Below are 25,932 nucleotides of genomic sequence, written 5' to 3'. Positions count from 1 at the left end.
ACCATCACTGAAGGACAAAGCAGCTTTAGACTTCTTTTGTGATAAAGATGAAAACTTAATATGAATTCAAATGAAAGAGTTGGAGTTTGAGACCAGAAACATATTGTGAATATTTTCCTTTTTGGTATAGGTATATACGTCATGTTGTATGAAGGACAGAAAATAACCTTGGTATATTTCTCTGAAATGCTTTGATTCCTTTGAGATAGAATGTGTCACTGGCCTAGAAATCCTCATTCTGGGTTCCGTAGCACTGGAATTACAAGCATATATCATTATGCACTGCACTTTTCAGTTTGGTTCTGGGGATCAAACTAAATATCCTTACCACCCTAGGATAATCTTGTTATAAAGGATTCAAGCCATCCTTCAAGTATCATAAAGTATAGCAGAGGAAATAAACACTTGACTTGATGAATTTAGTGAATAGTAAATCATTAATTGGCAGAAAAATAAAGCAGACTAAAATAAAAAAGATAAGAAAATGAAACTGACAATGAAAAGTATGTCTATCATGATTTTTAATTGCATTTATTTTATTTAATCAACTCTTGTAGAATAGTAAAACTGCATCAGGTTTGTTTTTTCTCAATATGAACCTCTATCTTTGAGGAAAACACTTTACATCAAAGATGTTTAAAATGGAATTGGAACTCCCCATATTGCGGGGAAGCTCATTAAGTTTGGAATATAAACTCAAAATAGCTTCAGGAAGCTCCTGAAGATGACAAGACTTAGTAGGCCCTTCCCTCCTCTAGCATGAGTAAGTTGAAAGAACTGCTGAAAGATACTCTGAGACATGAGTGTTGGCTAAAAGTAAAGACCAGCTAAGCAGCCTGGAACAAACAGAAATCAGCCCTGATGCCCAGAATGGGTACAGACTACTTGGAAAAGATATTCTTGAACCTACTGAGCTACCTGCAGGTTATACATTGCACTCCAGGTTCCTGGTGTTTAGGAGCTGTCATCCATGATGCCATGGGGTTGGTGATACTGCTTTTAGTTATTTCTGTTCCTCTAAGTAAACTCATATATATTCTGTAATTGATTTGGTTTCCTATCTGATATGAGCAGATTTGTGAACTTGGATGAGGTCATCAAGAAAATGTGTAGGGAGAAGCAGAGACACAAACATAGAGACTGAGGCACACAGAATATTAGATTGGGAAGAGAATGAATCATCAAAGAGAGAGAATCAGTCATATACTGAGGCCAAATTGTCTTCTAGAAGTAAAATATGTATTAAATATCAAAGGGGTTAAAAGAACTGGGTTATCTTTGTACCAGATTAAAACATATACTGAATTAAAAGAACTCTATAGAGGTTAAAAGCTACATAACATGCACAGCCCTAGACTTTATACCATTTTGAATCAACAGCTCTAAATGACAGAACCAAAAAGAAGTGAGGTTTGGCAATGTACATTAGAATCCACTGAAAAATCTTAAAGTTGTCAAGCATGGTAGTAGAAGCCTGTAATCATAGCATTTGGGGGCCAGAGGCAGAAGTTACTCAGGTTTGAGACCTGGATTACACAGTGAGTGAGACCCTGTCTCAAAATACAAAACAAAACAAAACAAAACAAACAAAAACCCACAAAGCTTGACATTAAAAACATGATATAAATAGTCGAAACAAGGGCCCCATTCTGATAAAAATATGCATATATGGAAGCAGTAAAAAGAGCGAAAAAGTGTTTTTGGTGAACTCTCAATGGGAGTGAATTAGTATTTTTACTTGCTGTATTTTCTACAACCTAAAGCACCATGCCTTTAAAAGAATGTGCTAAAACATTAACCAAAGGAACATAATAGATCATAAAATTAAAATTGACTGACAATTAACCAGAGAATGGAGAAACATGTAACTGGTAGCTTTGACAAGATCTGTTTACATGAGTAGGAAGAACAAAATCCAACTAGAAATAATAAACAGTTACAGTGGTGGGAACTTATACAGCTAAGTGTACACTCAAGAAAATCAAAACATATGTTCGCAGAAGCTTCTATACATTCATAGAAACATTTTTAGTATCCCCCAGTGGGAACAATCCAAATGTACATATCAGATGGATGGATAAACAAATATTGGTCCATTTTAATCTATAAGTTCTACAATCAAACATATGCTAAAACTGCTGGAAATGTCTGCACTTATTTCTTAAATAAAACAATTCAATCTACATTACAGTTTATCTAGAAATATTTAATTAGTATTAAGTTAATATTTACTATTTAGATTATACATGGTAAGTTTATATGTAAATGTTTAGCCACTTTATGTGTAAGACTTCAACATATATGGATTTTATGTGTAAGACTTCAACATATATGGATTTTGATATTCTTGGTGTATTCAGGAACAAACCTTCCAGATACTGAGACTCCATAAGATAGAATATTGCTGAGCAATAAAAAGCAAAGTACTAATATATGTTATAATATGAATAAATCTTATATGATTGGGCAAATGAAAAATATCACAAAAGAAAATATGTGATTCCATGTACAAGAAATGCTCACGAATGGCAATTTCTACTGAAGTATGATGTTGCATACGTGAAAATAAAGAATGGGGTGAAGCTAATGGTTACAGGATTTAAATGGGGGTGTGGCAAGTGTTCTGAAATTATTGATGCTTTTACCCTTCTGAGTATAACTTAAAGGTAAATTTTATGGTATGCACATTATACTTTAATAAAATGATTACTACGAAAAGCAGAATCTAATTGATGTGTTTTATTCCTATTTAATACTTTGCTTTACGATTTTTTTCCTTGTTGTTCCTACAGTTTTCTGAATCATATTTCTAGGTATTTAATAGTTTAACTTGCTAGTCAGCTCCAGCTGCTCACTATACTCTCAAACTATCCCAAATCAAAGATTAACCAGAGAAAATGGATACTTCTAAAGAAAAATTATAGTTTGGGAAGTTTTACATGTGACTACAGTCCAGATCTACCTTTCAGATAATCTATGCAACACATGTATGTACATATACCACAAGAAGAAGCTAAGTAACATATAATTTAAAAACAGAGAATTTGTGTGTGTGTGTGAATACCATATGTATGTAGATGCTAGAGGTCAGAAGGTAGCATTCAGTCCCCTGGAGCTCTAGTTATAGGTGTTTATGAGCCACCAGATGTGGGGGCTGAGAACTGAACTTAGGTCCTCTGGAAAAACAGCAAGTGCTCTTAACTGCTGAGTGATCTCTCCGTAAATTACATCTTTGTAAGACATTTTTAAAGTCAAAAATAAAGTATATCACTAAATAGCCTAAATTTCAAACCTTTCTTTAGGAATACAATATTGTAGACATGTAAAAAACATATGCCCTTCACATTGAAAAATATTTCAACACATTTATTATAATAGATTTTATTGATGAAATAAAAATAACAGCAAATTGTTTGTACAATTTTTATGCGTAAGAAGACTAAGACAGTCCACATATAAACTCAATGGTAAAAGTATGCTTACAACTGACTTCATATCTTGGATTGTAGAATTTTAGTACACAATATTCTTAGGGTAAGACCTGAGGAATTTAGTTTAAAACATTAACAGAAACATTGTACAAAATGCTCACATTTGGAGAATTGCATTTCACAGAAAAATATCCAAACTTTTCTTCCAAAACAAGCAAGTCAAAATACTTTATGTAGATTACTGACAAGTCATATGACACAAGCCTTTTTGGAATTCAAGTTTCATATACAAAGACACTTTCAGAGCACCTTTACAAGTAACAGAGCAGTCCCTTATAACTTGTAGTTGCTTTTGGTTTTAGTTCCCCATCATACACAGCTGTCTAAGTATAGATAAGAAACTCGAGAAAGAATGAATTTGTAACTTTTAAATTATCTTTCTGAGTAGCATGACAAAAATTCCAGTGTCTGTTGAGGACATTAACTATCCTCTTCATTCAGTATATTTATATTGTATATAACTTGCCTGTTATTTAAGTAGACACTTAGTTGTTATCAAATGTCATGACTTTACAGTGGTTTTATTACAAGATTTGGTATCACCTCCAGTTTCAGGTATCCACTGGGGATCCATGACAGGTAGGAGGGGACTATTGTAGTAATGTAAATCTTTAACCCATACACATTTTATTGTTTTTGGTGCATCTTCCTACGCAATTCTTCAAGAGCTGCTTCTTTTTCTCTTAGAATTTGCTTAAGTCTTCTTATTTTTTCATCTCTGATCGTTTCTTCTAGCTCTGGTGGTGTCACTGGAAAAATATCTTCAGTATAGTTTTTATTAAAATAATTTCTTTGTTCAAAAGATGTGCTTAATGTGCCTTTATCCTGCTTCTCATGAGAACAGTCTTCTGCCTCAGTTCTCTTGTCTTCCCTGGTTGTACTATGGCTTGTGACAACGTTATCTTGTGATAGGTCTGATGTTGGTAAAACACTACTAAGAAGTTGGGAACTAGCAACATCAGTTCCATTCATGATGTTCATGACCGTGTCACCAGCATTCTCAGTTTTTCTCCTTTTTCTGTTATCCATCTTCTTCATGGTTTTAGCTTTTCTTTTCTTAAAGGAATTCTGTTGCAATGTTGAAGAAGAAAAAAAAAATGTTACTACTATGCCACATGCTCCCAAATCAAAGCTGGCATGCAAACAATAGCAATTTAATTTGACTCCACAAATTTCAGTGGGGACAACTATAGTAAAAACTGAATTCTACTAAATGGTAGCAAAATGAAAAGTCACAATCATTGTCCTGGAGAACAAGCTGGTTTATTTACACTTTTTGGCTTAAATTGGGTATTAGAAGCCATGCTGATCCATCACTGAAATGAAACTGTAACTAAGAAGTACCAAGTTTTTCATTTCATTTGGAAAGTAGACACATGGAGAAACTTTTCCTTAAGGAAGTTGAAAACGTTGAAGATCAGAATACTAGATTATAATGTTCATAAGCATAACTATAGTGATGTACATTATTGACTATATGCTGCTTAAAATGTAGTGTTAATACTACAATGAATATTATGCTTATTATATTTTCCCCTACACTTATCTTCTGTAAGTAATTCTTTAAAATAGGATAACTATTTGTAAAGCTTTTGACTATTTTCTTACATTATAAGCGGTAAAAAAGTTGACTAAAAATACTTAGAACTCAAATTAACCAGGAATATATTTTTATCTGTGTGTAAAATCCATCATTATTTAATGTGAGATATTTGCAAATTTGGCAAAAATCATCACTCAATCTAAAGTTCACTGAAAACCAAATAAAAGATAATTATAGCCATGTTTGTCACATGTACAAAAATGCCATATACTTTAAAAACTGTTACCTGTGTTTTTTCTTCTTCCTTCACCACAAAGTCTGTATCTTTGTAAGAACTACTTTTCACCAAACTGTTAAAGGAATCAAAACCTTTTTTAGAGCCAAGATGGTCAGGAATTCGAGTAAGACATACTCTCAAATCTTTAGTGAGACCAAATATCTTTTTAAATTCAGCATCATTCTTCAGGTATGATGCCTTAGTATGGCTTCCTTGAGAATATTTCTTGTTACTTCTTTCTTGAATCTCTTTTTTTAATATTGATGCCATCTCATACTGGGTCTGGAAATGAGAAAAAAGAGACCACGATATTGCTAATTCCTTGGGTTACTTTAAAGGACTAGCAAATAAGCAATTTTCTAATCTTCCACAAGAGACCAGTTCATGCTTTAAAACATTTGCATTACAATTATATTTACCATGCATTCAAACAACTGAATTTGAATAAATACAAACTTAAAATATTCACAAAATGAATATTTAATTTATTGTACAGAATATTAATGAAAGGTCTGTTCTCAAGTAAATGAGGTGATGCTAGGTTTGACAACTTTAAAATAATATAGGCTGGGCATGGTACCCTGTAAACCAGGTACTCAGGGCCAGCCTCAGCTACATATTGAGACATTAAAAAAGAAAGTAAAGGAAAACAAAACAAAACAAAACAAATTATAGTAAAATTTGTACAGAAAGATTGTAGTTTTTTTGGAAAAGTCTAATGTCTTCAACCCATCTTGCTTGTATTACAATTGTTGTATTTAAAATTCAATAATTTCTGTACTGAAGGGGACAGCCACCAACATTAAGTTATCTAAGTAAGCAAGGAAAGTGGCTACACATGTATTTTAAGAAGAGAATGGTAGCTGACAGACACGCTATTCAATTAGAGTCAACAGAAAGGCTGAAAGGAACACACTTGTCTTAAAAATACCAAAACTCCTGCTATGTCTTAAGTTTAAGGCATGAATACTCAAAGATATGGATAAAATTTTATTTGGCTGAAAGGTTCTGATGACTTCTACTTCATCCTTTTCTTTTCTTTTTTTTTTTTGTCCATATAATTATTGTTTATTGAGGGAAACTACTCCTTAGCCCACATATTCATGTCTCATAGTTCAGGTGCACAGGTCAGCAATGAACTTCTATGGAGCGCAATCCAAAGAATTCTTTGCATTCTGTAATCACTTCACACTCTGAAAGATACCAGCCTTCCTCATCTCTTCAAAGTCTTTCATGGAATCATAGTTTCTATAGAAATCTGCATACGCCTGCTTTCTTGGTTCAGCCACGCCAAACTTATAGGCAGCAGCAACTCCCAGGGCCACAGTGAATGCGCTAACAGTATGAACCCGCAGACGCTTGGCCAGAAGACCACGCATCTGTGGTTTCGGCAACAGCGAACCGGAACTCATGGTAGTCAATGTCCTCTACACCAACGTCCTTCCCGGTTCTCTGAGAAACGGAGAGCCTCTACTTCATCCTTTTCATGACTTAAAAAATTGATTTTTTTTCCTCATGACCATCACCAAAAACAAAGCAAGAAAATATTTTAAACCCTGTCTCTCTTATATACAGTATACACATCTACTCATAGTCATATAATATTACTCATCTTTGAAGACCTATCACTCTCCAACTCTTCTGAACATTGTTCTGTGATTGACTCTGGCTTATGGATTTGGCGAGCTAAATAATGAAAGAGAAAGATATTGCTTAGGCTCTACCACTTGTACTCCTCAAATATTTATTCAGATGAAAACTTTACATAAGCATGTGTGATGGGGAGTGTGTGTAGGAGACAGGTATCAGATAATTTTGAGAATTAAGAAACAGTTTCTACACATATATATAAAAAGAGCACCCTGACATGGAAAATTACCTGTGATTCTTGGTCTCTGAAAACACACTGTTGAGAAGTAATAGTTGCTGCATCAGCAGAGGAACATGTTTTCTCTATGTTCTGGATGAGATTTCCTTTTCTGGGGGCATTCTGTCCTGTCCTAAATCCATCTGGAAAAACTGGATTTATAAATACAGTCTTACACTGTTTAAGGTAGTGAGTGGACTGGTTCATAGTATGTGGATTTATGACAGAAAAAGATGGTCTCTCCACTTTTTCATTCTTCTCTGCTCTTAGATTGGCCATGGAAGCAAGCTGGGGATTTGAAAGTGATTTTGTCTTCAACTGAACAGATTTACTTTTAACCAAAACACTATTTAAAACCCCTCTGGATATTTCTCTGACCGGACTTGAACTTACTACCTGTGATGACACTTTTAGAGGAGTATCAGAAGAAACAGGACTCTGCTGGTCAATTTTTGATGGCATACCAAAAGTCTCCTTTTCATTCAAGAAGACTTTCCCATTAAACATTATCAAAGCGTTATCTTTAATAGGCACACTTACGGACTGTGTCCTGCTAGAACTGTTGTTTCTAGAACTCAATAGAGGTGTATCTATTGTATTACCTCCCAGATTTTTCCTACCTACAAAAGTGTTTAAAACCTTTGAAGCCACATTATTTGAAGACTTAACAGGAACAAGACATGGAGTTCCAGGCTGTAGATACTCTTGAAAATTCGAGTTCACTGGAATAGTTTGAGGATGCTGACCACCTTTTAACTGTGTTTCTGTAGCAACATTTGGTGAAATTTGTGAGGTATTGAATGTCACTGGTTTGGGGTTAATGTTCTGAGATTTCTTGGTAATAAAAATTTTCATTGCATTTACAGGAGGTACATAAATAACTGTTGGTATTTGGGAGGCCTCAACTTTTCCTGAAGTACTTGTGGTTGCAGTTCCAAGTATCTTTTGCTGAACCAAAGGAGGCAAGGATGATGCAAGTACAGATTTCATTTCAGCATGGGCTGGAATCTTTAAATGATGCCCAGAAGGCAAAACTGAAGAATTCACATTTGCTGGGAGTCTTGGGGTATTGACTATAAAATAAAATGAATCATTTTGTGTTGAGGGAGGGATAGTATATGTTTGCCTGGTGAGATTATGAATTTTCACACCATGATTCGGAATGTTAGAAATTGGTGGTGTAAAATTTTCAGTCCCCACAGAAGTAACTCTATCTTTTCCTGATGTATCTACTGTTCCTGTAAGGAAATATTTTGTAGTAGTGGCTGGCTGAAAAACAGGCAATTGAACTGATGCACTTGTGGAAGAGCTGGAAATCTGAGTTTGAAAAGTAACTTGAACTGGTTTTTCAGTATTCCCTTTCAAACCATGAGACATGACTGGAGACTGGACTACTGGGATAGGATTTCCAGAAGATATAGGAATTGGAAGTAATTGCAGAAGTTTTTTTCCATCGGTGCCAATCGTAGAAACTACTTGGTACATGCACCCTGAAATACTTAAAAGAACATTTTAAGTAAATAAACACAACATACTACAAGTTCTATACATTTTATTTTAAAACAAGTATTTTCAATTATTTTAGATAGTAAAATTAATAACAGAATGAAATGTTGACTTTGCAATGTAAGATAAAATTATATCAACTTTAATTCAGATCTTACAAGCAGGTTATGTAATCTTAACATTTATTCCAAAATGAAAAGGTTTCTAATTCTTTATTCAAACATAATGCTATTAGAAGACTCTTCACACTATAATCATTCTTCTCTTTTAATTCTTTCCTATTCTCTTCCTTTACTTTTAATGAGCAGGACTATGATTCCAACTCTAATTATGCTTCTTTTATTATTCTCTCCACCTCCAATTTGTTCTATCTTCTTTCTTTGACAAATTCTACTGCCAACTTTTTTCTCCTGTTTGAGATCTCTCATGTAGGGATATCCCAATTTTCCATGTTTTTATACTGTAACGGACATGCTTATGTATAAAAAAATTTCCTTTTTATTATTTCCATGTACATTAGGTTTCATGTTCCACATTGAGTATAGCAATTGTTTCTAATAATTTACTATCAAGCAATTCATACTTAATAGCAAGGAAAGTTTAGTCGAGAGGTTTTTCCATAAAGGTGGAGCATACTGGAGAGAAAGAAAAGTTTAAAACTAGTCTACTACAATGTCCATCATTATGAGCTGTGTTTTAAATACAAATTGTCAGTTATATATATAAAAAAATGCATAAATCTCTGTATAATACATTTATTGTATATTACTTTGTATAGACTTACCAAATTGTTTATACTTAAAACCACCTTTCAGATCCTAAAAAGTATAGTGCTCTCAAGGAATGCAGGACAGTCACATCACTCTATCTGGGTGCTTCTCTCCTATACAACTCTACCTGGAGCTTCAGTCTCGACATAAATGATACTTCCAAAGAGATACATTCTCTAGCCAACTTAACTGTTTTGTCCTTCATAGTAAAATGTCATTTAATTTCCTTCATGCCAAATATTATTATATATCTATGTTTATGTGTCTACAGATTGTCTTTCATGCTAACTCCTAAAAACATAACTGTGGAGTACATATTCCATTGGCTCAATATATTCTTAGATGACTAAGAGTAAATAAACAAACGCTTAAAAAGGACAAACATTAATTTTCAAAAGTGTAGAGTTCTGTTTTGTAACCCACAGGTGTGATTTTAAAATCAAGTATAAATGAAAAAAAAAAATCCATACCCAACATTCTATGTATTCTCACTACAACCCAAATAACATGTTATCTTCAGAAAGTTTTAAAACAGTTTTCTATGTGTGAAAATACATACTAGCCAGGCAGTGGTGGCGCACACCTTTAATCCCAGAACTTGGGAGGCAGAGGCAGGTAGATTTCTGAGTTTCAGGCCAGCCTGGTCTACAGAGCGAGTTCCAGGACAGCCAGGGCTATACAGAAAATCCCTGTCTCAAAAAAAAAAAAAAAAAAAAGAAAGAAAGAAAGGAAAGAAAATGAGTATTAATTTTTAGTAAAGTTTAAGAAAAATCTGTGTGTGTGGGGGTCTTAATTCTTGCTTTTGGAGTCTGAAGACCCACCTGCATTACCTCTGCATAAAGTACACTGTAACTCAACATCAATTTATTCAGCAGTAAATGAAAATGTAATCAGTGTGGGTCAAGCATGGTGGCTCATGCACATAATCTTAGCACTTGGGGTGGAAGCACCTCGAGTTGAACCTGAACAACAATACAATACCAAGTCTTGAAACTAACCAACCAACCAATCAAGTATTGAGTTTTATGGTTTAAACACTAAGCTCTGTTAGGGGAAAGGATCAATAAATTATAGCCTGTATGCTAAACCTAAGCCATTCTGGTTTTATGTTAACTCACACCTATGTATAGTTTTCTCATTTTAAATAGATAAAAAAAACACTTCAAAAAGGAATTCTGTACCATAAAAAGACATGAGATTAAATTACAGTATCCAAAACTAAATTACACAGTGGCTGCAGTAACAGAGGTGAATATTTACAGGAGGAAGAATGGTTCTCAAAGTCTAAATGTTTGCTATCAGAATCTATAAACAACATACTTGCTAAATCTCTCATTAAAACTAAGTACATACCACAGTCAGGTAATTATCATGAAGTAAGATGAATGATGCATTTGAAGAGATGGTTAAAACTGCACTTTTCCTTAAATATTCTTATCCCAAGACTTTTAACCATTTTTGACAACTCATTCTAGCTAAAAGAATAGAAATTCTTTTATTCTTTACTTTTCACCACATTGTTTCTTAAGTAGTTACTGATTCTATTTCATCAATAAAATACTTTTTTTATCATTTTTGGGATACAAGATGTATATGCAACCTCTTATTTGCCATTTTATTCAAATCTTGTGATTTCCTGAAACTCAACAAGGCCAGAATGTCTTCCTTTCCACATTCTTAAAATTCCTTGGAATTTCATCTTAGGTGCCTATATCAGAATATATAAATTCTTTCTCACCTTGCTATTTTAACCTATTAAAAATACCCTACTGACATTACCTAAATTTCCTTTATCTGTTAAAATTCTTTCCACATTGGTTTTCACCTTTCTGGTTCAAGGAAACATTATCTCTGTCTTAGCCTATAATAGCTTTATAATTGATCTTCTTTTTCCCTTAGCCTAAAATGGCTTTATAATTGATCTTTTCTTTCCCTTTAGGTAGGTATGCAGGTAGGTAGGTAGGGGTGTGTGTGTGTGTGTGTGTGTGTGTGTGTGTGTGTCCTTTGCCTTTCAGTTCAATGGGCATACTACTCTTAATATGCCTAAGCCATTTCAGTGATTTCCAACTATTCTTTAAGTAATTGAAAGAAAATAGTTATTTTTGATGCAATGGAAGCCAAACAAAGAAAGGGTTTGAATAAAACTATTTTCTGAGAGTTATTTTCTGAGAGTAAAATAGGATTAAGGATTAAGGCTAAACATCTACAGTAGAAATAATGACATGAGTCATTATTAGTTTTAGTAAGACTAATTTAGTTGCGAAACTTATTGACATGTGGACATAAAGACAGTAAATATATATAACTAACAACTTTAACTGTCAAAATGGGAAAACCTTACTCAAAAGCTGTATGACCATTATCTACAATTTCTCTATATAAAATCTCTGCTCATGTAAGAGAAAATCCTTTAATCCTATGTACATTATTTAACTAAGTATTCTAAATGTTCTTAGTCCATCTCCAACAACATCAAATGAAGTTCTTAATTCTACCACTTCCATAAAATATCTGCCGGTATAGCAACTCAACTTTTGTCACATAAACATTATTGATTTAGTCCAGTTAATACTGGAATACAATGTCTTTACTACTATCAACTTTTTTAAAAAAGAAATTAAATATTGTTTTTCATAGTAACATTGAAATTCCAATTGCCAATCTAAAAAGCTCAGTTCCCCTTTAACATAAATATTACATTTATTAGAAAAATCTGCCTAACTAGAAGATTCAACAGAAATAACCTGTTTTTAAAATTATTTGTGGAGGAGCAATATTTCAAAAGACATATAACTGAACAAATAATACTTTTTAAATAATTCATATGCTATATGTTAAAGGTTTCCCTATTTTTGCTTGACAAAAAACATACTATAACAGTATAATTTCTCTCTCTATATATATCTATCTCTTTTTACATCTGTCACTTACCCACCAAAGATAGAAAAACAAATGTGGGTTTTTCAAGCCTACATATTATTAGAGATTCAAATAATCTACCACAGACCACAAATTCTTTAAGGCTAGCTTATTCATATCTCCTCTGTGTCTAATAGAGTAAATTTAACATGTTAGTTAAATTGATTCCTACAAGCTATTAAAATGTAATTTGATTTACTACAATAAAATTAAATGAGTTCTTAAAACAAACACAGACTTGTAAGGAGAAAAGTGATAAATCAGAATAAACTTCATATGTACTCTTTCAACCAATATATACATTTTCCAGATTTAGTAGGAATCTTTGACTTAACAATTGAACCAAAAACCACTAAATGACTCCACTTTCTTCAAGATATTCCATTTTCTTAAGAGATCATAGATCATATTCTATAGCCTAATGTCATTAATAGGTCACTTAGAATTATTAGCCAGTTTGGTCACTTAGAATGATTAGCTCACTGATTACATTAAACTATTTGAATTGAAAATGACACTGAAAAAAAAACAACTAAATTTTAAGACTTAAAAAGAAAAAGGGAAATTATTATAAAGATAACAGGCTTCTAATTCTGGCTCTTACACATACTGGCCAAGCAATTTTGGAAAACCTACTTAAGCACAGTGGTGTATATCTATAGCTCCAGGTACTCAGAAACTCAAGTAGGAGTAGAAGGGTCACTGAGTCTTGGGGTTCAAGACAGCCTGATCAATGCAGACACAGCCCATCTCAAAATTAAAAGTTTTGCTAAATGTGCTAACAAAACTATATAATTTCTGAGGTTTCTGGTTTTGTTTTTTTATTACTCTATATGGATATTCATCACTCATGTATTAGAAATGAAATAATGAACATGTTGGAAGCTAATGAAATTTTATGGTTTTAAAAATAGTGTATTTTCATCTGTTAGGAGACCAAACTTTCCCTTCTTACTATTTATAAAAATATGTAAGAAGTTATATGCTGCAATTCACATAATAATAAATACTATATATTATTTATGTAATAATATCACCATTAATTCTAATCCTAAAAGCCAAGCAAGATAGACCTCCACAGACATCAACATTTTAGCTGAAAAATACAAGGATTTAAAATATTTTAAATACAGAAAATATTTATACAGAATTACATGCTTTCCTTAAGGAGTCTTATTCATACTTTATACACAATGCAAGGTTCAACAATTCAATTGCATAAGAAAGATTAGTGACAGAGTCCAGTTAGCTTATATGATGCTAATGTTAATGTCTCTCCTAGTCTACTCTGAAGTTGTAAAAGATAAAACTTTACAACCAAAGGCTTCAACTAGCAATGAAACATCTTCTTCCCAAGTAAATGAAGTCACATGCTGAGAGCAGTAATGTTAACTGGACATCTGTGTTTGTCTCATTTAATTCACAAATATTGACAAGAAAACTGGTATAACATCTTCCCAAGAAACAGTAATTTCCTTATCAGGTATATGTATTTTTCATTTCATTCCTTTAAATCTAATCCATAATTTCTACCATCTTATCCAAGCCCTCAGATTTCTCAAGTCATCTGAAATACAATCCTCATTCTAAACAACACTGTCATTCATTATTCAAACTATACACCTAATCTTGTCAATCCTATTCTAAACATTTTCTGAGCAATAGATCTCCAATAGATGAAATAGTCACCAGACTGAAGCAAGCTTTAGAGCTATTACACTACCTGTGGTACACAACTGAGTAAATAAGAATTCAAGTGCAAATCTTAATAAATCAAATGAATACTACACTATAAATATATAGATTTATTGCACTGCTCTTATAAAACTGAGTTTCCTATTTTTATGCCTTATTAAATCAGATAAACTAAATAATAAACATTATCACAATACTGTTCCAAATATGTTATAATATCAGAAAATTTAAGAAATAAAAGCATGGAAGTTTAACAAGGTATCAAAACATAAACTAATGAATCAATGAAGTTGAAAGTACTTATGAAAGTAGCCAAAACATAACTGAATTTAAAATAGTTTTCAGACTTCAAAATTCACCAAAATTGTTAGACAATGTTTAAAAGAGAGCCCAAGGGCACAATAAAAAACTTTAATGTATCACTTAATCTTACTTCCAGGATTGGAAAAGAATAGGATCTTAAACACATAAGGTATATCATCTATATCATAAATATACAGGTAAAATAATAAAATTATTTATTAAAAAGCATTTCTTTTACTTTAGCTTCTCTGTATAGGATACAATGTCTTTAAATCTCCACAAAATACATACTACCAAAGAGCTGTCTCTAACGATACACAATAGAATGGTTCTTTCTATATCAACAGCTCATTATTTACTGTTAATGACTTTTTTTTTGGGGGGGGTACTTGCATAGTAGCAACTTCCTACGGATCCAGCTACTGGGAAGGCTGATGTAGGATGGTCACTTGTTTTTGTTTGACCAGGGTTTTAAGTGAAAATGTATTTAAAAAAATCATTTTTTTTCCATTGCAATTAGGGTTTGCATATACTTGTAAGTAAAAGAAACCTACCTCGGCTAAAAACTGGATACAAATTCGTGTTCTTAAACTTGGAGCAAATATTTAAATAATCCTTTTTTCTTAAGCTATTCCTTTACTGTTGTTATCAAATTATTCCCAGGTACCATTATTTTTATCAGAAAGTGATGCATTAGTCTCATAACAGTAACAAACAAAGCTACAATACACACCAGGTAGATTTTCTTTTTTCAACCACAATCCCCTTTTAGGAGTTTTGATCTTAGATTCCATGCTGTTCATTTATCTTCTACAGACTTACTAATGTTTGCGTCTCAACAAATATACTCATTAACTTTGGACAGTATAAATTAAAACATTGCTCCTCAATGAATATTTTGTTGTTCTTGCTTTTATTTTATTTGGATTAACAAAAAATGTTACTGGTGATACATTTTCTAACCAAAGAAGACTGTCACAACCCTTCGTAATCATAATACTAGGTAAACCAAGGCTGGATTGTGGGCAGCCTTGGCTATGAGTTTCCTACCCAGTCAGAGCCATACTGTGTTCCAACTGTTTCTTTGTAGAGACAACCAATGAGATGCACTCCCTTTACACCCATTTCAAATGTGCTACCTGGAGAAACTGACTTCACATTTCAAGTTTTTACTTTCCTCCGTATTAATTGAAATTTTCAAATACTAAAGTCCCTTGTTTTAGAACACACTTTCTATGTACAGTAAAATGGAACTATTTCCACTTGACGGTCCAGCGCCCAGGGGCTGCACTTGCTAATCCACAATGGGTGTTTTGGGGCGTGTTTGGGATTCTTGGAGCATCGCCATGTTGGTTTTCTTCCGGAGGCGTCTACTTGGTCCGCCTATGAAATTCGAGCGGGTGGCGTCGGGCACGTCTGAGTCCAGGAGATGCTAACTGCGTAGCAATCACGGGAAGTTTTGTATTTCGGGAAGGACGGGGAGCCAGGGGTTTTGGAGCGCGCAGGGCGGGGTGGGTGGGGTGGGAGGTGTGCTGTGAAGGCGCTGCGCTCAGACGTCCCAGCAGCTAGCTCCCCCTGCGCGGCTGAACGTCAGCTGACGCGGCCAGGCCAACCTAAGTTACAGGGTGTGGGCGGGCGCGTGAAGGGCTAGGAACTGGTACTTACCAGTGCGAGCCCGACTTTTCCTCTGCGGCTTTCAGAAAGACGCTCTGGAGACTATTAGACATTTTAGATGAGTGGGAGGGGACAGGGCAGTGTGTAGCGTGGCGCGAACCAGAGGGAGCAGAAGCCACTGAGGGGAGCGAACAGTGACGGAAGATAGGCTAGAGGGCGGCTCCTCCGGCTTCCGTGGGAAGTGGCTGTAGAAGCCGGAAGACGCAAGACCGCGACCATACCCTCCCAGCTAAGGGAAGCTCACAGTTTTCCGGCGAGTCTCTGGCTACGTGACGCATCACAGTCAGTCAGAGCAGGCGAGGGGGCGTGGCATCAATGGCACCGCCCTCAACAGGGGGAGGGACCGCGGCCACTAAACCGAGCCCCTAGTGCCAGCAAGCCTATGCATACAGCTAAGTAACATGTGGTTACTAAGGGGAATGGATCGCCGTGGCCCCGCCCTTATGACGTAGTCCAATCGACAGCGAAGGTTGATGTCTCTTCTTCCGGATCAAAGGAGGAACCAAAAGAGAAAGTTCTTTCACTGCCTACACGAAATGAAATACTTCCGGTGTCAGGCTTAAATTGTCCGCACTTGTACATACGCTTTTGCAAGCCAATGTAATAATGTCTTCCTTAGCAGTTTGATTCAGTAGACATGGGCAGGCATTTGGTAGTTGTCATAAATTGCAGAGAACCTTTATATCCCTTCTCATGGCTAGAAATGATTATCTTTTTCTTTCTGTTTCTTGAAGTTTTGCTTCTACATTAATGGATTAACCATTTTTCTCCATTCTGACACTCATACCTCAGTTAAAACTGTATCCTATTGTCATGTATTCAATTCCTTTAGTCTCTGTGCATTAATCCCTTGTATAAACTTTTTGAAACTCTTCTTTAAATTTCCAGAGACAAGCTCTCAAAATTCTCTAGACTCCTACAGTTAAGTGACTATATGAGAACTGGGATTCTACTGTTTAATGGGTAGAAGGAATTCTAGTTTAATTAGGTGTAGAATATAATGAAAGTGGTTTCAAAGATACAATTTTATTTGGCATAGGTAATATTGTATGCTCCACTGTTTAAATAGAAGACACTGATAAAGTAGACAATTCGAAGGCTTACATGGTTATTTAAAAATGGAGTTACTTAACAGGCTTGGTGACACACATATGTAGTCCTAGCACTTGGAAAGTACAAGCAGGAGGATGAGGACTTTAAGGTTACCTTTGGCTACACAACAAGTAGAAGACCACCAAGTAATATATGAACACTCATCTCACAAAAAAAGGAAGAAGAAAAGGCCTACTCATTTCCCCTAACTGCTAAACGTAAAAGATTTTTAAGAAATTCAGGTCTTGATATGTTAAGAGAAAGTGACATTTTCCTATTTCTGTATAACACAATTATTTGTCAATAAAGTGCCCCCCAAAATACTAAAGACATTCTGGCATCTTTTGTCTATGAAATCAAAGTTACTAGGGAAAAAACAACAAAACAAACAAACAAACAAACAAACAAGAAACCAAATGCCTTTTGCCACACATTATGATATATGCCTTTTATTCCAGAACTCAGGAAGAGGCAAGTGGGTCTCTGAATTTAAGATCAGCCTAGTCTCCATAGTGAGTTCCAGGTTAGCTAGGGGGTTATACAATGAGACCCTGCCTAAGAGTGTGTATGTCTAAGTGTGTGTGTATGGGGCAGTTGGGGACCTGCCTACCTTGTTTGCTATCTTATCAATTGCCATTCATTAATTATACTTTCCAGTCTGGCTTTTCTTATTCATCAGGACTAAGGCTTCAAAACTAATTATCACAGGTTGGGCTATTCAGATGTTGGAAGGACAAGAAGTCTATTAGAGATCAGTTTCTGTGAAAGGGAAGGGAGAAAATCTGGCAGAGAGAAGTTAGCCTGAGATACTACATTTCAACAAAAATCTTCTCTGTCTCAGTCCAATTCTGCAATAGCCATCCAATTTTTTCCTGTAGAAAAATGAGTGTTTATGCTAATGATAATCAGTCACTGCATCCATGCTGTGACCAAAAGAAAAATAGAGTTTCATCCCTATGTTTAAGAAAGAATTCTGTAGGGCTGGAGTAATTCAGCAGTTAAGAGCACTGGCTGCTCTTCCAGACATCCTGAGTCCAATTCCCAGCAACCACATGGTGGCTCATAACCATCTGTAATGTGATCCAGCGCCCTATTCTGGTGTGCCTGAAGACAGCTACGGTGTACTCATATAAATAAAATAAATCTTTAAAAAAAAAGAAAAAGAAATAATTCTGTAGTCAAGGCAATTATGGAAAGAGGCTGATATCTGAGGCATGTCTACTGGCAAGAGTTCAAGTGCTATAATAATAAGACCATGGCCACATCAGAAGAAAATCCTGGGAGGTGGATCACAGCATCCTACATGCTCATTAAATGACTCATGCAGCTGTTTATTACAATTAATGAAGTTTATCTCACTTAAAATCTTAAGTTGGCAACACCATTATTCTTGAAGAAATGGCAATATACTTTACTGTATTTCTCCCTAACTTTTGATATAGTTGGTGTGCTATAAGGGTCCATTTCTGTTTATTAAATAAATGAGTTCTCATTCCGTGTTCCTCTTTTCTTAAACTTGTTCTCTCCAGCTGATTATATCCCTGCCCATGATTTTAATTACTACCTCTTACCTACTATTACTCTACAATTACTCTACAAAATGTATACATAATAACACATTCTAGGCGCTGATAAGTGCTTTATACATAGACACTCATTTGCTACAATAAACTAGTAAAATCACTATACAGAAATTAAGAAACAAGCCATAGAAAGGGCAAATAACTCTCTGGAAGTCACATAATTTGCCATCGGTGAAGCTAACTTCCAAATTTAGGTTGTTTGAAGATTCTATATATCTTCCTCCTTTTTTTTTTCTTTTTTTATTGGATATTTAATTTACATTTCAGATGTTATCCCTTTTCCCCATCCCCCCTAACCAGAAACACTCTATCCCATCCCCCCTCCTCCTGTTTCTATGAGGATGTGCCCCACCCACCCACTCTCACCTCCCCACCCTTGAATTCCCCCACACTGGGGCATCCAGCCTTCACTGACCAAGGATCTCCTCTCTCATTGATGCCCAACAAGGCCATCCTCCCCTACATATACAGCTGGAGCCATGGGTCCCTCCCTAAGTGCTCCCAGGCTGGTGGTTTAGACCCTGGGAGCTCTGGTTGGTTGGTATTGTTGCTCTCCCCATGGGGCCACAAACCCTTTCAGCTCCTTCAGTCTACTTACTCCTAATTCACAGATATATATTCAGTAATTCTTATCTGATTTGTATGTAGCTGCTTTTTAATGTGCATTGCTGAGATCTATTGAGTGTTTTAAAAATAATCTTCAAAAGAAATATGTTCAAAAATATCCAGAAGCTGGAAACAACCCAGATGTCCCTCAACCAAAGAATGGATACAGAAAATGTGGTTTGTTACACAATAGAATAATATATAGCTATTAAAAATGAGGACATCATGAATTTTTCAGGAAAGTGTATATAACTAGAAAATATAAATATCATCCTGAGTGAGGTAATTCTGACCAAAAGGACATGCATAGTATGTACTCACTGATAAGTGGCTATTAGCCAAAATACCTAGGATACAACTTATAGACTATAGGAAGTTTAACAAGCAGAAATGCCCAAGTGATGAGGATTCAACCCAATTTAGAAGGGGGATGGATCTGAGTGGGAGATAGTAGAGGGAGAAAGGGGAGCAGGACCAGATATGGGGTGGGAGTGGGGAACAGGAGAGAAGCCCAGAGGGCCAAGAGAATAAATGGAAATAAGCAGCTTCAGGAAGTGGAAGGTGGGGGATGCTCTAGAGAGCATCATCAGTACCAGAGACCTGGGAGGTAAAACACTCTCAGGACTCATTGGGGATGACGTCAGACTAAATGTCCAACATTGGGGAAAGAAAACTCGAAGAATCCACCTCATGGAGACAGACAGGGCCTCAAGTTGAGGGACAGGGTTACTAACCCACTGTCAAAATTCCTGACACAGAATTGTTCCTGTCTAAAAGAACTGTAGGGACAAAAATGGAGAAGAGACTGAAGTAAAGGAGGTCCAATGACTGGCCCAACTTGGGATCCATCTTATGGGGAATTGTGGGGGAGAACCAAGGCCTGACACTACTATGCCATGATGTGCTTACAGACAGGAGCCTAGCACGGCTGTTCTCAGAGAAACTCTACGAGCAGCTGACCGAGACAGCAGATACTTATACCCAACCATTGGACTGAAGTCAGGTACTCATTTGGTTGAAATAGGTGAAGGACTGAAGAAGCTGAAAGGGAAATCGACCCCATAGCAAGACCAGCAGTCTCAACTAACCCAGACCCCAGGGAGTTTCCAGAGACAGCTACCAACCAGGAGCATACATGGGCTGTCAAAGCCCCCTGGCACATATGTAACAGAGATCTACCTGGTCTGGACTCAGCAGGAGAAGACATACTTAACCCTGGAGAGCCCTGAGGCCCCAGGGAAGGGGGATGCCTGGTGGGTGGGAGAAGAGGACCCTCTCAGAGTCAAGGGGGTAGGAGGAATGGGATGAGGAACTGTGGGAGGGAGGACTGAGAGGGGAAATGACTGTAATGTTAATAAATAAAATAATTTAAAGTAAAAAAGGAAAATAACACAAGAAAAGAAATTAAACATTTTTACTAAATTTTCCATTTTTGTGTCATCTAAGATAGCAGAAATCACTGAAAAAGCAGTGAAATAAAACAGAATAATGGATTATATATGATTATATCATGCACACCTTAACATCAAGGATAGATGGAAATAGATATTCCAAGCAAATGGACCAAAGAAGCAAGCTGATGTAGCTATTTTAATACCTTACACGATATAGACTTTAAATCGAGATTAATCAGAAGAGATAGGGAGAAAGACTACACATTTATTAAAGAAAAAAAATCCAGTAAGAAGATATTGCAATTCTAAACAATTATGCACCAAATACAAGAGCACCAGAGTTCATAAAAGAAACACCACTATAGCTAAAATCATTTATTGGTCTTTACACAGTAACAGGGATGATTTAAATAATGCACACACACCAACAGACAGGTCATCCAGACAAAAACTAAACAAAGAAATACTGAAGATAAATGAGATCATTAATCAAGTGGACCTAATAGATATTTATAAAACATTTCACCTAAACACAAAAGAAGATACCTTCTTCTCAGTAGTTCAAGGTACTTTCTCTGAAATTTAAACACATACTTAGACAAAATTCAAGTCTAAACAGTTATAAGATTGAAATAACAACCTGTATCCTATCTGACCACAACAAATTAAATTAAATTACATTAAATAACAAACTTATAGAAACAGAAAAATTCTCTATTGAATTAAAAAAAATAACAGATTAAGATAGAAGTTAAGAAAGAAATTTAAAAAATATTAGAAATAAATGAAAATGAAAACACAACATACAACAAGCCTATGGAACACAATGAAGGTGGTTCTAAAATCATAAGTGCCTACATAAAACAAAAATTCTGGAGAGATTTCAAAAAAGTAAATCAACAGCACATCTAAAAGTGTCAGATCAACAAGAATAAAAGCAAAATACAATAAAATAACTCCACAAAAATCAACTAACCAAACAAACAAACAAAAAAGAAAGGAAGAAAGAAATTACATCCAAAAAGAATAGCTCTTTTAAATCAATTTCATACATTTGAGCATAGGATTCAGCTCCATTTCACTTCCTGGTGCCCCTTTTTAATACTCCAACCATATATTTTATATTTCCTCCTTCTCATCTTGCTATGGTTGTTTAAAATGCTCTTCATGAGACTTAACCAGAGAACAAAGTCTATGATGGGTATCTCTGAGACTTCCTTTGTCAATGCAATTAATCAGAGTCTCTTCACCTTAGCCTCAGGCAGACTCTTCAGACAAGGGAAAAAAGTAGGAACATTCTTCACCAAAATACCACAAGAAAAAAACCAAAACAAAACAAAAAACAAACAAAGAAACAAACAAAAACCAGTCTCTAAGCCACATATTGTAATTCTCTACTAAACCTCTTGAGACAGTCAGCACAATTCAAATCCCTCTCAGTAACAAAGTTTTCCCTATTCCTACTAGGATAGCCCATTAAGCCCATTTAAAGGAATCCACAGCTTTCCAAATCCAAATTCCCCAAATCCACATTCTTCCAAATGAAAGCATGGTAAGGCTTATCACAGCAATATCCCAGTCTCTGGTACCAATTTCTGTCTTAGGGTTTTACTGCTATAACAGACACCATGACCAAGGCAAGTCTTATAAAAGACAACATTTATTTGGGGTTGGCTTATAGGTTCAGAGGTTCAGTCCATTATTATCAAGGCAGGAACATAACAGCATCCATAGAAGCATAGTACAGGAGGAGATGAGAGTTGTACATCTTCATCTGAAGGCTCCTAGTGGAAGACTGACTTGCAGGAAGCTAGGGTAACAGTCTTCAGCCCACACCCACAGTGACACACCTACTCCAACAAGGTCACACTTCGTAATAGTGCCACTCCCTGGGCCAAGCATATACAATCTATCACAGGTATTATTATCACTGATTTCAAACTGTATTGTAGAGCATGGTATGGGTGTTAAAACAGATATGTTGATAAAAAGAATTGAACTGAAAAGCAAGACACAAGTCCACGTACATTTGAACACCTGATTTGTGTGTGTGTGTAATTATACACTATATATATATATATATATATATATATATATATATATATATGTATGTATGTATGTATATCACTGTTGAAACAAATAATACTGGTTAAACTTGATGGCTCCATGTAGAAAAATGAAAATAGATCCAGACTCATTGATCAAGAACAACTGTTGAAAAAAGATACACTTTCAGGCCTGAGCCTTCCACCTGGGAAGACCATCAGCATGTCTGTTCCTCTGAAGACCCCCACAGTCTGCAGGCCTCCCAAGAGATCTGCTACAGCCAGGGGCTCTGGTAAGAGACTCTCCCAAATAATTGCAGCAGATGGCAACTCTGAGGAGCCCAGTAGACTTGGAACCTATCTCCACCCCCACCTCCATCCACTGCACAAACTCTGCCAGTACCTTCTGCCTGGACAGACCATCAGTGAGTCTGTTCTTCTTGACACCTCACAGTCTGAAAGCATTCCAGGAGGTCTGCTCCAGCCAGGGCCACAGGCTTCCCAGGAGACCCGCAGAAATTTATAGGAGGCAGGCTCTGGACAGAGACGCCCAGGCCAGGTAACACCAGAGATGACCACCAGGTAGCAAGAGGCAAGCACAAGAGAAGTCAATATATTCTGGCAACATTAGAACCAAGTTCTCCCACTTCAGCAAGCCCTTGATACACCAAACACATCTGAAAACCAGGATGTTGATCTAAAATCCTATCTTGTGAAGATAATAGAGTCCTCTTAAGGAGAATATAAATAACTCACTGAAAGAAAAACAGGAAAATACAGGCAAACAGGTAGAATCCTTTAAAGAGGAAACAAATAAACTCCTTAAAGAAATACAGGAAAACACAAACAGTTGAAGAAGTTGAACAAAACAGTCCAAGACTTAAAAATGGAAGTAGAAACAATAAAGAAAACACAAATGGAGGCAATCCTTGAAATGGAAAACCTAAGAAAGAGGTCAGGAACTATAGATGCAAACATCAACAACAGAATACAAGAAATAGAAGACAGAATCTCAGGCATAGAAGATACTTTAGAAAATACTGACACAATAGCCAAAGAAAATTCAAAACATAAAAAAATCCTAACCCAAAACATCCAGGAAATCCAGAACACAGTATAAAGACTTAACCTAAGAAAATAAGAATAGAAGAGAGTGAAGATTCCCAGTTCAAATGGCCAGAAAACATCTTCAACAAAATCATGGAAGAAAACATCCCCAACCTAAAGAAAAAGATGGCCTATAGAACACCAAATAAATTGAACCAGAAAATAAAATCCTCTCATAACATAATAATGAAAACACTAAATGCAGAGAACAAAGAAACAATATTAAAAGCTGTAAGAGAAAATGGCCAGGTAATATATAAAGGCAGACTATTATAATTTCAGCAGACTTCTCAACACAGATCCTAAAAGTCAGAAGAGCCTGGACAGATGTTATGCAGACCTTAAGAGAACAGAAATGCCAACCCAGGCTACTATACCCAAACCCTGCAAAACTCTAAATCATCATAGATGGAGAAAACAAAATATTTCAGGAAAAAAACAAATTTAAATAATATCTATCTACCAATCCAGCCCTACAGAAGATTCTGTAAGAAAAACTCCAACACAAGGAGGGTACCTGCACAAAGAAAAAAACAAGATATTAATCATCTCATAACAAAACCAAAAGGAGAGGATCACATACATGTAATGACACAACAACGAAGATAACAGGAACTAACAATCATATGACTCTAGTATCTCTCAATATAAACAAACTCAATTCCCCAATAAAAAGACATAAGCTAACAGACTGGATATGCAAGCAGGATCCAGCATTTTGCTGCATACAAGAAACACACCTCAATGACAAAGACAGATATTACCTCATATTTAAAGGCTGCAAAAAAGTCTTCCAAGCAAATGGTCCCAAGAAACAAGCTGGAGGTGCCATCCTAATATCCAAGAAAATACACTTTCACCTAAAAGTTATCAAGTGAGATGGGGAAGGACACTGTATATTCATCAAAGGAAAAAAGCCACCAAGAGAAAGTCTCAATTCTGAACATCTATCACCCAAATGCAAGGGCACAAACATTCATAAAAGAAACTTTACTAAAGCTCAAAACACACATTGAACCACACAAAATAACAATGTGAGACGTCAACACCCCATTCTCACCTATAGACAGGTCATTGAAACAGAAACTAACAGAAACATGGTGAAACTAGTAGAAGTTATGAACCAAAAAGATTTAACAGATACACACAGAACATTTCACCGTAAAACAAAAGAATACAACTACTTCTTAGCACCCCATGGTACCTTTTCCAAAATTGACTGTGTAACAGGACAAAAGAACAAGTAGGACATAATCTTATGTATCCTACCAGATCACCATGGATTAAGGATAGACTTCAACAACAACAACAATAACAACAACAACAACAACAACAACAACAAAATCAGAAAACTCACATACCCATGGGAACTGAAAAACTCTCTACCCAATGATAACCTTGTCAGGGAAGACATAAAGAAAGAAATAAAAGGCTTCCTGGAGCTCAATTAAAATGATGACACAGCATAGTCAAACATATGGGACTCAAAGCAGTGCTAAGAGGAAAATTCATAGTACTAAATAAGCACCCTCATAAAGAAATTGGAGAGATCGATTGTCTACTAGCAACTTAAAAGCACAATTGAAAGCCCTAGAACAAAAAGAAACAGACACACCCAAGAGGAGTAGAAGGCAGGAAATAGTCAAACTCAGGGCAGAAATCAACCAAATAGAAAAAAAGAGAAGTATACAGAGAATCAACAAAACCAAAAGCTGGTTCCTTGAAAAGCTCACAAGATAGATAAACCCCTAGATAAACTAACTAAAGGACCTAGAAACAGTATACAAATTAACAAAATCAGAAATGAAAAGGGAGACATAAAAGAAACTGAGGAAATTAAAAAAAAATCATCAGATCCTACTACGAACATCTATACTCAACAAAACTGGAAAATCTAGATTAAGTGGATGATTTTCTAGACAGATACCACAAAAAAATTGAAATTAAGACCAGATAAACTATCTAAACAGGCCCATATTCCCTAAGGAAATAGAAGAAGTCATTAAAAACCTCCCAGCCAAAAAAGCCTAGGGCCAGAGGGCTTTAGTGAAGAATTCGAC

General features: G+C 35.5%; 1 protein-coding gene and 1 pseudogene across 3 annotated transcripts in view; both read right to left on the bottom strand.

The window, feature by feature from the left end:
* Positions 1-3,365: 3,365 nt before the first annotated feature.
* The window catches only part of Lrif1 (ligand dependent nuclear receptor interacting factor 1), an 88,675-nt gene continuing 66,108 nt past the window's right edge, over positions 3,366-25,932 (bottom strand). The window contains exons 1-4 of one of the 3 annotated variants that reach the window (XM_028757399.1): positions 16,037-16,314; positions 7,191-8,676; positions 5,321-5,593; positions 3,366-4,559 (exon numbers count right to left, since the gene is read on the bottom strand). In XM_028757399.1, coding sequence (XP_028613232.1) covers positions 4,119-4,559; positions 5,321-5,593; positions 7,191-8,676; positions 16,037-16,098 — 2,262 coding nt within the window. In that variant the 5' untranslated portion in view covers positions 16,099-16,314 and the 3' untranslated portion in view covers positions 3,366-4,118. Of the gene's footprint in view, positions 4,560-5,320; positions 5,594-7,190; positions 8,677-16,036; positions 16,315-25,932 lie in introns of those variants that run through there. The other 2 variants (XM_028757400.1, XM_028757401.1) reach the window with 2 other exon arrangements.
* Positions 6,351-6,906, bottom strand: LOC114612417 (annotated as a pseudogene).

The sequence above is a fragment of the Grammomys surdaster genome, unplaced genomic scaffold, assembly GCF_004785775.1.
Source record: "Grammomys surdaster isolate TR1022 unplaced genomic scaffold, NIH_TR_1.0 126158, whole genome shotgun sequence".
NCBI lineage: Eukaryota > Metazoa > Chordata > Mammalia > Rodentia > Muridae > Grammomys > Grammomys surdaster.
This window is presented reverse-complemented; position numbering and strand designations above follow the sequence as displayed.